Raw genomic sequence first — 13,875 nt, forward strand, 5'->3', positions numbered from 1 at the left:
GCTATGTTACACTTCGAAGACACCGTAGACGCTAGTCGTAAGATAGTGCGCTAGCTTCCCCCGGGGGCTACGTCTGACGTTACGCGTGCGCCGCTGCCCCATTAATTTGAAATAGTAGAATTGCGGGTGTCAGAAAAGTTGGTTTATTAAGCACGGCGAAGTCAAGCGTAACTCTTGAATATGCATAGCCACCTGGTTAACAACACAACATGTTTTTCTTCCAATTTACATCCCCCAAATCGATGAGAATTGTCCATTAACCAGGACCGTGTCTTTCTTCGAGAAAAATGCATAAGAAATAATCATTAAATTAATAGCCTACAGTTGGAAACCCCTTAAATTACGACAGCCAGTTGATGCCCCCGATTCAACCTTGTGGGCCTATCAGATTTGATGCAGTATAGAAGCGTTATGAGCTAAGAATTAAAAGAGCCAATCTTGGCGTATGGGACACATTTATGAACATAAATTCCTACAAAACCAATTTGTCACAAAGAATATAAATTTATATACACGTTATGTTTATAGAAGAAGGCGTAGGTCCCTACACTGAAAAAAACTCCAGTGCTGATTTAACACCAGCCCGGAATCTATATCTGTCCACACCAGAGAAGTATTGAAATAACACCAGTTTGGAATCAAACCGATGCTGTTTTAATACTAACCATGCTAACTGGTGTTATATAAACACATATCTAGTGTATAGATCAAAACCAAACTGGTGTTGTTTAACACTTCTCTATAGTGTGGACAGATATAGATTCCCGGCTGGTGTTAAATCAGCACCGGAGTTTTTGCAGTGAACTAAATCCATGGCTTGCGACGGGATACTCCTGTGGACATTCAACAATAGACCTACCGATAATACAATTAATCCTGTAAAGAAAAAGGGTCTTAATTATAGGCCTATATATCAGCTATGTTTAGGAGACAATATTGGCTGATACACAATACATCGATATAAAGGGGGATTATTGTATAGTATTGGCTAAGAATTTCACTCACTATATTTTTAAAATTTTACTCTATTATTGGTATTATTCATTCATTCATTTATTCCTTTATTATTATTATTATTATTTTAGCATTATTATAATTATTACAATTTTTATTATTATTTTTTTTTTTTTTTGGGGGGGGGTGTGATCGGGTGTCCCTTGACACCCCTTGGCCCGAGCATCGATCCAGTCGAGAGTGCGTTTAATAATAATAATAACTCTTATTTACCCAGGGTAGCCACTCTCAGCTGTAAGCTGTTCTTCCAGCGTTTAGAACAGTCTAGTCATTCCACTAATCTGTTGATGCATGATCGCATTTCTATGGGTGAATCGAAACTTGTGAGCCGGTGATGCTTTTTTTCATATCAGGCATGGCATGGGATATACCCCTATTCACAGTCGCAAAATCACACCTGTATGGGAGGAATGCATGGTATTGTAATTGATTGACTAATCGTCACATACCCATGTAAGTCCATCTTTCTGCTTGTTGTGGGGTCTACGTGCAAGTTTATGTGTACCTACAGATTACATCAGCACAAGCGCAGGAGAGAGTTCCACTTCGGCTCTCCCCTTCCCCTTTCTTTTTTGTTTCGTTTCGTTTTTAGTTTCACCCGATTCTACGTTTCCTCCAAGAAAGGAAAACTTGTCAGCATGGCCCGTTTTTCAAGCACTGTACCAGTCCTTTTCTTTGCCTTTAGTGCCTGTATTTTGTTCACTCTTTCTGATGCTATGTCGGTAAATCTCGCGGAAGCAGTGGATGCCGAGATGAAGGCCCACCTGATTCGAATGGAAGTGCTTGCTGATAAACTCCACTTTAAACATCGGAGGTAAGAGAACACGAGGCGCTATTGAATGTTTTGTTTTTGTTTTACTTTATTCATTTCAAAGTATTCAATCAGCCTTTGCACATTCTTCATCATCTTTCTCATGCGACGTTTGTGTTTTGTAAATATGTTTAGAAAGCTCCAAAATCAAGATTTAATTGTCATCCATCTGCACTATGGCGTAAATATGGTCGGAATTTTGTTCAATGAAAAAGACAAAAAGAAAAATATGCAGAAAAGAGTATAGAAAAGTTTAACATGTTATTTCTGAATAGTATTTCAGCATAAAATTAGATTTTCAGGCCTTATCCTGAAATAAGTCGTCTCTCGTCTCGTGTGTGAGTGTATGTGCACTCGTGAAAAAAAAAATAATGGGAGTGGAAAGAAGTCACCAGCACTGACGAAATAAACGGCAGTGAATGGACTGGTGACTTGAATTGAACCAGATCAAGTTCTATTGCTCTACAACGACACGCTTACAACGAATCTTGGTTGCAAAACCATTGTGATGCCGATTTTGAATTTAAACTGCTGATAGGACTCAACAATTTAAGAAATATAATAATAAGAATGTTAGCAGTTTTAAAATAAGTTTGAACAGAATCCAACGTTTAACAGTTTAACGACAGTGAACTGAACCAGATCAAGTTCTATTGCTCTACAATACGCTTACAACGAATCTTGGTTGTAAAGTCTTTCTCGTGAAATTGGTGTTTGCTGCAACGCCGAGCAATTAGCTTACATAATTTTCTGATGATATTTTCAGGGTAGTACGCGAGATGAAAGAGAACCATGCAAGAATGAGAAGAAGAAGAGGGGCTAGTTTGGACGATCTACGTCACGGATTCGTTCCTGGGAGTGGAGTAGGAAACAGAGAATGTAAGTAACCATGGCAACGAAACCAAGATTGTTCTGATTAATACCTCGTACCCGCTGTCATATGATTCATTTCGAACGCCGTGATTGACCTTTCGTAACTGATGCAATTTCCTTAACCATTCAGAAGTTTTCTACGATCAATGTGATAACGACCACTGATCTGATACGATGCTATACGTTCTGATTAGATCACTACGATTACTTTACGATCACGACCAGCGTTTAAATCGTGGCGCGAATCGCGACAGAGGGAATAGCCTTGATGATTCCGTGATGATATTTAAAAAATATTTTTACATATCTCTTTTCATCACGGATCAGTGATGAAAAAGTATATATAAAAATATTACAAAATATCATCACGGAGTCCTCAAGGCTACATTGGGTATTCTGAGTTTTAATCAGATGGTCGTGGGTTCAAATCCTAATCCTGTCGTTAATTTCACTGAGCAAGTAACTTATCCATATGGTGTTGTCCTCAACCCAGGTGAGGAAAATGGCGTATGAATTCATACATTAAAACATAAAAAAGGCACGTGACAGTTGCTTTGCTAAAGCGAGTGATGCATTGTAGTAGAGCGTTTTAAACTTCTCATAGCGCAAGTTAGAAGAGCTATTTAAGCAGCGACCGAGAAAAGAACCAATTATCTTTAGAGTTATAGTAAGAATACTCACGCTTATGGGATAACAAAGTTCACGAATTCGAGGCAGGCAACTTATCCATGTTGCACGGCATGAGCCCAAGTCATAAAATTCAACAATTCATTGTTCCTTAAGCAGAATGCAATATTTTAATTATGCAATGTTAGGAAATATTAACCCAATAATGTTGCAAGGTGTTTTGAACCAAATCATCGGCCAAAATTCTATGAATGGATTTTCGATGCACAGAGGCGTCGATTATGGGGGGGGGGCGATCGCCCCACCAATGAAAATATTGGGGGGCAAACATATCGTTTTGCCCCCCCCCCAATAATTCCGCATGTGCTAAAAATAAAATAAGATTGTAATGTTACACAAAAGTCAGCAAGCGAGATTGAGATACACAACTCGTTCTTCGTCTTAAATTGTGCTCAAAATGTCCACTTTTCAGATTGGAATATCAAAAAATTTCAGCTCGCGCTTCGCGCTCACATCATTTCTGTAACAAAATCCCATACTTTCCACGATTAAATAGGTGAATATGGTCCCGTTTTCAGTTCTAATCCTCAAAAGAACTCCCACTTCGATATGCAATAATCTTTTGTTGGATATATATCTTGTTCTTTATTAAAAACGTCCATTAAACTCAATTTTTTTTTCAATTCGAAATATCAAAAATTTTCACCTCGCGCTTCGCGCTCGCATTAACCTGCTGGTGATATATATGTATATATATATATACATATATGTGTGTGTGTGTGTATATATATATATAGATATATACATATATATACATATATGTGTGTGTGTGTGTGTGTATATGTACATATATATATATGTACACATATATATCTAGGCATATGTGTGTGTGGGTTTGTTTGTTTTGTGTGATCGAGCGCCTTTGGAAAATTGATTCATGATTTTGCCCCCCCCCCCCATCTGAAAAATGGATCGACGCCCCTGTCGATGCAGGAATTATGAACATGAAGGAGAGCGTTTCAACAACACTTTCGTCTGACAATGACAAGTTGTCAGATCTTGATTGTGATTGGCTGAGAAGCAAAGTTCCTTGATGGTATTTGCCGGATATCATTTCTTCTGTCGGTTAAAACAGCCGACGGACAAGCCCCTTCATGAACTGCCTCCCAGAAGAATGGGATGTTCAAAGGACGTTATTGTTTTTTTTTTCATCACGCAGCATTGGAGATTAAAGGCATGGTACCCCTTCCGAATTATCAACCTGCATTCTCTTCTAACGAAAAACCGCAGTGGAATCACATTGCGATCAACAAGAAAATCTTCATGGTGACATCGTCATACGATCCCGGTTTTCTTACGATAACCGAATTCAATGCTACTCGAGAGAATCTCCTTTCTGAGACGGCTACATATCCGAGTAAGTATACATATTTTCAATAGGTCGTGCCGGGTATCCGGTCTATGCAGAGATTGGTATCAAACAAAATCATAGTAGTAGAAAAGTTCAAAAAGAAAAACCATAGTCCAACATGCAATCCTGCTGGTTGCTTTCGGTAAACGAATTCAATGCTGCTTGGGAGGGTCTCCATATTTAAAGGTCAAGTCTACCTCAGAAAAATGTTTATTTGAATCAATAGTGAAAAATCAGACAAGCACAATGCTGAAAATTTCATCAAAATCGGATGTAAAATAAGAAAGTTATGACATTTCAGAGTTTCGCTTATTTTCAGCAAAATAGTTATATGAACGAGCCAGTTACATCCAAATGAGAGAGTCAATGATGTCACTCACTCACCATTTCTTTTGTTTTTTATTGTTTGAATTATACAATATTTCAATTTTTATGAATTGGACGATTAGGACCTCCTTGCCTGAAGCACAAAATGTTAAAATAATGGAATTCCATGTTCAGGGAGGAATGAAACTTCATTTCACATGACAATGAGGAGAAAATCAAAATATTTCATATAATAAAATACAAACGAAATAATGTAGTGAGTTAGTGATGTCATCAGTTCCCTCATTTGCAGACCGACCGAGATGTGCATATAACTGTTTTGTGAAATGAAGCAAGCGAAACTTTAAAATGTCCTAACTTATTTTTTTTATTTTATTTTTTTGCAGGAGTTTCTGCATTTATTGTAAAGTCAAAATAAATTTTACAATACATAAAACATAATCGTAATATGACATGAAAGTACATTGTAATGTGACAGATTTATAGTAGTATAAACAAAATTTTAGACATGAATACAATAAGGATAAGACAAAGTAATGAAAAAAAAAAGCAAATGCAGTGGCACACTATATAAGCAAAAAAAATGCTTGAGCAATAGCAGCCAAAGGGGGAAGAGCGCTACATGGAAACCTAATATTTTATACTGGTCCGGGTCTGGAAGAAAATGTTACGTCACAAATCATTAGAAAAGGAGAAAGAAGAAAAAAGAAGAAATGATGTGGATGAATTTTTTTAGTGTTATGCTTGTTGAATTTTTCTCTTTTTATTCAAATCATTTTTTTTTTTGGTGGGGGGGGGGGGTGGAATTGTCCTTTGATTTCAATAGGTTGGGCTCGATATCAGGGGAGTGTTTCATCAACATTTTTGTCCGACAAGTTGTCAGATCTGACATCTTTCTCTGACTCTGATTGGATGTGAGGCACTGTTACTATGGTAACTGTCGGATAAAATGGGACTTGTCGGATAAAACGTCCGACAAGTCCTTTCATGAAACGCTCCCCTGGTGTATTGGTTAGAGAAGGTATAATTTTGGGGATCCGATTTTGAACGACAATTTCATGTAACTATGCTTGACGATTATGCTAAAATAACATGGGCACAAACTTGAAATATTTGATAGACAAATAAACAAACATGATTCAGATGGTAGTTTTGTGGCCCAGTGGTAGTTTTGTGGCCCAGTGGATTAGTCCTCGGATTTTGAAACAGAGGGTCGTAGGTTCGAATCCAAGCCATGGTGTAATTTCCTTCAGCAAAAAACTGATCCACAATGTGCTGCACTCAACCTAGGTGAGGTAATGGGTACCGGTAGGAAGTAATTCCTTAAAAAGCTGTGTGCGCTATGAACGCCTAGCTTATCCGGGTAATATAGGAGCGCCTTGAGCATATTGTGTGCAATATAAATACACTATATTATTATTTATACAGATATCTCTTTCATTTCCTCTTTTCCTTCTACCTATTTCTTTCCCGAACCCCCTCTATTTCTTTCCATCTACGAGTACACCTGCACGTCTTTAATACATGATATTCATGTCTCTTGTCTTATTTAAACAGTACCAGTTCGAGCAATGAAACCTTTCACGCAGAGTTACTATGACAACGGAGTGACAACAAAAGAAAATAAAATCGTTGTTTCATCAGATGACGAAACCTTTGTCATTGTATTAAACGAAGATGGCACTGAAAATCAGGTATGGCAAAACCATAAATATTCTAATGAACCAAAGATGGTAGTGAATGTATAATATGATGATGAAACCATGTTTATATTGAACGAGAATGGTATTGAATATAATGTTTGATGAAACAATCGAAGCTGGGATAAAATTTATATGAGGTATATATAATTAACTATCAAACTGATACTGAACGGGGATGGAAGCGAATATAAGTCATAACTTAGAAAAATATCGTATGAAACTGTAATTGTTTTAAAGGTATAAAACTATCTTTGCTTTGCATGAGGGTGAAACTGAATATAATATAATTCATGAAATCTTTTTTAAACAAGCACGAATTCACCGATTGAGAATGCATAACATTCAAATTTATTGTAACTACACATGCAGGGCGTCTCTACTTTAAATTATATATATAAACATAGGCGGCGGAAGCGGGGGGGGGGGCCGATCCCCCTAAATTTGAGGTGGGGGACGATCCCCCTAATTTTGCTTTGTTAACCTTTTTTTTATCAAGAAATTTTGGTTGGTAACCTTTTTTTAATTTTTGCTTGTCAAAACATTTTGGTGCCCCCCTAATTTTTTGGGCTTCCGCCGCCAATGTACATTATATGTACATTATATATATATATATTATTTTTAAATTCATGGCATTACAATACGTAGACCCAAACTCCAGTCCGTTGTTCCGCTAAACTACGTTGGCTACGCTTGTCCATGTCAGAAATAATTATTGAATCAATCCCCAGAAATGAAAGTTATTTCTGTTTACACAACATTGAATTTTCAAACCGATCAAATATACAAAAATGGCACACCCCATAGTCATTTGCCCAGACACCCAATATACTCTTCAGTTAATATTTCATTCCAAAGGTCCACACTAACAAATAATTTCGATACCATATTATATTCATTTTATTTATGTTGTAATTATCTGTTATTGTTTGAACATTTTTTGTGACATTATTAACTGGTAAATAGGCCTACATATTGCAATCTGGTCTTAGCTGCAAGGATGTATTGATTTTTTTAAATAAATTAAAATCTATCTATCTATCTATCAATCTGTCTGTCTGTCTGTCTTTCTGTCTGTCTATCTTTCCATCGATTTCTTTTTTTGACCGATAGATCAATAATGTCACTGTAATTCCACTGGACGTAACAGATGTGGATTTCTTCTCAATTGGAGTGGATTCCTATCTGGTCTTTACTCGGGATACTGATGACCCAAATGGAGATAAATCCGTAATTTACCTGTGGAGTAGCACAAGTACGTACACACAATACCCCCTGATGATGATGATGATAACAATTTTTATAATAATGATTATGATAATAGCAATAATGATGATTATAATAATAATTATTATTATAATGATATGATAATAATGACAATAATAATAATATTAATAATAACAGTAGTAGTAATAATATCTATAACAATAATAGTTGGCTTTATATAGCGCTTTTTTCCAAGGAAACAAAGCGCTGTTGATCACTTGCAGGTAAAGATGAATGGAACCAAAATCTCAAAACCGTCGACATCGTACTTTTTAGAGGATTGCCTAACGTAGCAACGATCAATTCATGGAAACTGGATTCCAAACACCGAAATTGGATTGCAAGTCTCGTCTCACTGATTGTAAAAGCGGACTTAGTCTACTGGAATAGCCAGGGGTTCGATATGCAAAGATGCAATTCTCAACATTAGCAGTCTGTCATTTACTATAGTGCATTCCACATGTTTCTTCATTTATCAAAAAAAAGAATAAGTGCTAGAATAAGGCAAACTTTGATCAAGTTTGAAGGGAGGGGGGGGGGGGGGGACGTCCAGGCTTAGTACATTGTGGCAAACTCATTCCAGTGGATGGAGGTCTCATGCACAGCTCACAACACATGAAACTGCCCCTTGAAATCCCTGAAATATTGGACATTTATAATTACAGTTGCTAATTATTATCTAGGATGTTTATCTCAACATTTGCCTACAATTTCGAATATAATTATGATCGGCATGTTTTATTTTTGTTGTTAAGATAAAGTCTTTGCAGTTAGACAAGAGATAAGAACGTACGGCGCTCAGGAGGTTCACGCATTTGAAATGACTGGACATCATTACCTTTTGATCATCGAGAAAAATAAAGAATCCAGCATATGGAGATATAACACACGACAAAGCCAGTTCACACTATTTCATAGGTAAGTGATAAAATGACAGTTTAATAATAAATGGACTAAACAATGAGACGATGAATAGCGCCATCTTCGGAAAGATTTAGTTCACAATTTCTCTGCCGAAGGTCACCCTTAGCTCGCTTCCTTTTAATACGTCCTTAATATAATAATAATATTCGCTTCCAAAGGATCATATTATTACCCTGACTGTAGCCCTACAGCCTTTTACAGCGCGATGGCATTTCACATTCATCTCACCTGGGTTGAGTGCAGCACAATGTGGATGAATTTTTTATTGAAGGAAAAACCCGCGACCCTCTGTTTCAAACTTAAAGTCAGAATAATAATAATAATAATAGGCATTTATGTAGCGCCATCTATCTAGAAATTTTCTATTCTATTTTTTTATTGTTATTATTATTATTACCCCGGCTTTAGCTCGAGCTGCCTCTCAGCTCTTATGCATTCAAGGAATTAATCCTGCCGGGTACCCATTCACCTCACCTGGGTCGAGTGCAGCACAGTGTGGATAAATTTCTTGCTGAAGGAAATTACGCCAGAAGACTAATCCACAACGCTCCACAAAATGTAAAATGTACTTCAGTAAAATGAATTCAACAAAAGGCCGTAAAACAGATAACTATTCCTCCATGTAGGCTGCACCATTAGGAGAAGGATCCCACACAAACCTGTCAATTTATGCATTAAAAACGCTATTTAAAAATGTTATACAACGCGTTTTACTTACAGTAGCAGTTTACACAACCATGCTTAATTCATTGAGAATCAAACTTTGTTGTTTAAGATTTTAAAAGCTTGTTTAAACCGTTTAAACAACTATTGTAAGGCTAATAGTAGTTAACAGCGCTGTATAAAGAATTTTAAACAGCGTTTTACTGTGTATATAAGAAAGTTGATGGAGGTGTTCAGAGATAAATACACGCAGTGATATCTTCACGTTCCTATCCCTCTCAAACAAGATGTTGGTATGTTGAACAATCAAACCAAAACGCAAAAACAAAGATTCCTCCGCGCTCGTTGCACCATTGGAACACGGAATGTACGTACACCGGTCACAATAAACATGGAATTCATGCAAATATCTTTGAAAGAAATAAAAAAAGACAATGTATGTCGACATGTAACAATGAGTATATTCTTTACCCCATAAGTGCCTATGTGGATGACCCCAGAAGTCCCTGCCATTTTGGGCATCATAAAGTATCTTTTGCCGAGATCACTATAGGAAGAAAATAGGACATGGAAGCTTAGTTTTGTCATAATTATAATCATTGTCAATTTTGAAAAGATTTAGGGATGTTGCAAAAAAAATGAATATCAAAGTTTGCAAATATCGATTATAAATATAGAACCGAAAGAGCAGTCATGTTTTGGCAAAATAACTTTTATGCCTAGGCCTTCTTTTGTTTTAGCAGCTAGGAAGAAGACTAAAATCACCTATTGGAACAACCCTTGTACATCATCATCCCGTGGTTGAGCTCGTAGTTCGATTCCCAGAATGAAGCATATTCCTTTTGGCAAGGCATTTGATCTACACTGCTCTTTCAAATGGAAATGCTGCAGGCAATATTTTTCAGATATATATGTATTTATTTCGAAATGTGTTAATGTTCTTGCAGGTTAGAGGGCGGTGCCGCTAAATCGGGTCTCTACTTTACCGAAGCACATGAAAGTTTCATTGTGATCATAACTGCTGCCGGAGATAGATCCATCCTATACCAATGGGACGGTGAGTTACGTCGCTTGCCGGAAATATTTTTAAAATTTACTTTACTTTACCCCCCCCCCCCCATTTCCTTTGCCTAATGTGCAGCTTGGCTTTTATCCTCGATCATATCTCCGCTTCCTGGTAGTACCCAAACATTTGAAATCCAAATGATATTCCAAATTCAACACGGGGAAAAGACAAAGATGCGTATATAAAATTATGAAACAATTCAAATCTGTCTGAATTAAGCATCCACTCTTGGGCTTAATCGACCAATGTTTCCAATATTTGTTGCAAATATTTACAAACAACCTCAGATCCCGGCCTCAGATACAGATGTGATTGTTCTATTGAGGAAGCATGATGCTGCTCCTTCTGGATCAACACCGCACTGTCCCCTCTATTTGGCCTTTGAGTGGCATGCAGCTCCTACTTGTAAAAAAACTCTGTGACTAAGTCTACAAAATCTCTTCTGAAGGGCAAAGTAAAAAGAAATCTTGTGAAGCCCCCTATTCTGTAAGATCCTGGGCCATTTGATTGAGCGCCATCTATATTGATTGTATGAAAAACTGTCGTCTGGGTCTGGATATCTGCAGCTATGTGCCTACTGCATGCTTTGACCTTTGAATAGATTGTCAGATTTTTCTCTACAAAGTTGCATTCGAAATCGAATCAAATCTAAGTTCACTTGTATTATGATATTTCTCTGGACCTGCCTTTAAACTCGTTTTCCGGCCATCTTTAATTCTACTTTGCCTTGCCGATTTCACAGCATTCGACTTTCACGAGTCTCAGTTCATCAGCACCCCGATGGCTTTGTCCTGGTCAACGATGCGGGACCCAGCCACCTGCCAGGACGCACCGGTACTCGCCCTGTCGTCAATGCGGGAAGGAGAAAATTCGCTGAGACTCTTCACCGTCGTAGACTCGAAACTCGTTGGCGGTCCGTTTCCAGGTGAGTGCATTGGGACAGGAAAGGGAAGGGGGATGGAAAGTGACATTTTTTTTCCAGTCATTAGTAAGGCACAGGGTTATAGAATACAGTTACTCTATTACAGTTCTAAAGAAAGAACTGTAATTGAGTTTTTGGTTCAGAATAATATTAAGATTAGGGTTAGGCTGAAGCATTGGCGGCGGAAGCCCAAAATTTTAGGGGGGACGGAGGAAAAATGACAACCAAAAAACCCCCCAAAAACGTCATCAACAAAAAATTTAGGGGGGGGGATCTTCCCCCTCACCTCAAATTTGGGGGGGAGGACACGTCCCCCCCCCCCGCTTCCACCGCCTAGGGGCTGAAATCATTTTGGAGGTTGGGTTTGATGTCTGATTTTTTATTGGAGCCATTGTCTCCGGAGCAAATGGCATGATACCGGAAGGAAAGGGGGAAGCCTGGAGGAAGGGAAGAAAATAGAGCTTGGGAGACAGACAGAAAGAGCGATGGAGAGAATTAGGAGGGGAAAAAGGAAAGGGAATCATGGTAATATTCAGAGTTGTTTTTTTTTTTCAACTGAATTATCTGTAGATCTAATTGTACAAGGGCAATCGCATGTATATTATAGAAATGTATGGACTGTTCTTATCTTGAAGTGGAAACAAATGAATTAAATTGAATAAAGCATTCAACCTTTTTAATATGTCCTTTTTAAATTTGTCCAGTTTCCATTTTCCTCTATTATTTCACTCCATAACAGCTCAAGTTGTGTAATAAGAGCATTACACCATGGTCGTAGAGATTAATCCTGTCAAGTAGGACCCACATATTAGAGGTCAGATATGAAGTTGCCCACATCATTTATCATATCATATTACTGCATCATATGTGATATGATATCATATCGAATGAAATCATATAGAATTATATCACATCAAATATCAAATCATGTAAAATAATATCAAAACATATCAAAATGCCAAAATGTCAAATCATATATCACATTTATAAAAATCATAGAAAATTGAAATCTAATCAAATCAAAACAAATCATTTCAGATCATTAATATTAATTTTTACATGTTTTAATTATGTTCCTCCAATTTTAACTGGCTTTGAATACTTTCTATCACAGTATCCCCATTGCCAGTGGACTTGCCAGCCCCAGAAGGAGCCATCGACCTCCACCAGTTTAACGATTGGAAGGAAAACGTCTACACCGTCGTATCATATGTGTTCGACAACCTGGGAGTACCATTCTTCTTTGAACTTGACACGGGGATCAATCCTGTACCGAGCCCCTATGGTCAAGCCGTCCAAGCGGCCTTGGGCAGCGCTGCAACCGCTATTCGGGTACCCCATTATTATCCAATTTTCCTCATTTGGTCTTGTGATCATCTCTTTCATCTGTTTTGTAAAAATAAAATTATGTATTTCTAAACTTGTTTTATTAATCTAGTGTTTTTTGCCCATTTTCCTTTATTCAAGAAACTTATTATTTTGAATTGCTTTTCTTTGTGTTAGTTTATTATCCTCACTATCACCATTATTATTATTATTATCAATATTCGTTTTGTTATAATTATTATGATTGTTACGATATTGGATACTGAACAATAAAAGAAAATTTTGATTAGATTATTTACGCAGAATGAACAAAACAAAAAATAATACATCTTACATACGTTGAAGATTCAGTTCTGACTTATTCCAATGATATAGATATATATATATATATCCAAGTTGGCTGGCAAAGGATCCCAAAATTAAAGTCCACAATGCTGGCGATGATAAAATTGATGTTAAAACACAATGAATAATAAGTCACTGCAATGGGTTGAAAGGTCGGTGAAGACGAAGTTGATGGTAAACTGTTGATTTTAGCAATCCATGGGTTGAAAAGCGTTCATTAGAACAGGTTGATAATCTCGAGGACTGAGAATTTCTCAAAATAACTGCAAACAGTTCATTGCTGGTGTGCAAATGATTTCACAGACGATAAATGCTGTATTCCAGTTGGAAATAAACTAAAGTCTGACATAAATTCTCATTTGAAACTCTGATTTGATATGATGAACTTGAAGAAACTGCCAACTCATATATATAATATATAAACATACCGGTATACTATTCTGGAAGCTGCAAGTATTGTCTTTTTTTTAGATCAGTTCAATTATAGAAGATTCTTGAATGACCTCAGTGAAATTAACAATGTACACAACATAGCTAATCATATTGTCCTTTTTACTGCAGGGTCTCTATTGTCCAATACAAAAATACACAAATACCAAT

General features: G+C 37.0%; 1 protein-coding gene across 1 annotated transcript in view; it reads left to right on the forward strand.

Moving 5' to 3' along the window:
* The first annotated feature begins 1,515 nt into the window (after window positions 1–1,515).
* Window positions 1,516–13,875, forward strand: part of LOC121421557 — a 75,191-nt gene continuing 62,831 nt past the window's right edge. Inside the window, exons 1-9 of the mRNA XM_041616302.1 lie at window positions 1,516–1,828; window positions 2,592–2,704; window positions 4,545–4,742; window positions 6,621–6,757; window positions 7,877–8,018; window positions 8,785–8,947; window positions 10,564–10,673; window positions 11,425–11,607; window positions 12,719–12,936. Coding sequence (XP_041472236.1) covers window positions 1,653–1,828; window positions 2,592–2,704; window positions 4,545–4,742; window positions 6,621–6,757; window positions 7,877–8,018; window positions 8,785–8,947; window positions 10,564–10,673; window positions 11,425–11,607; window positions 12,719–12,936 — 1,440 coding nt within the window. The 5' untranslated portion in view covers window positions 1,516–1,652. The remainder of the gene's footprint in view (window positions 1,829–2,591; window positions 2,705–4,544; window positions 4,743–6,620; window positions 6,758–7,876; window positions 8,019–8,784; window positions 8,948–10,563; window positions 10,674–11,424; window positions 11,608–12,718; window positions 12,937–13,875) is intronic.

This window comes from Lytechinus variegatus, chromosome 9 (assembly GCF_018143015.1).
Source record: "Lytechinus variegatus isolate NC3 chromosome 9, Lvar_3.0, whole genome shotgun sequence".
Taxonomy (NCBI): domain Eukaryota; kingdom Metazoa; phylum Echinodermata; class Echinoidea; order Temnopleuroida; family Toxopneustidae; genus Lytechinus; species Lytechinus variegatus.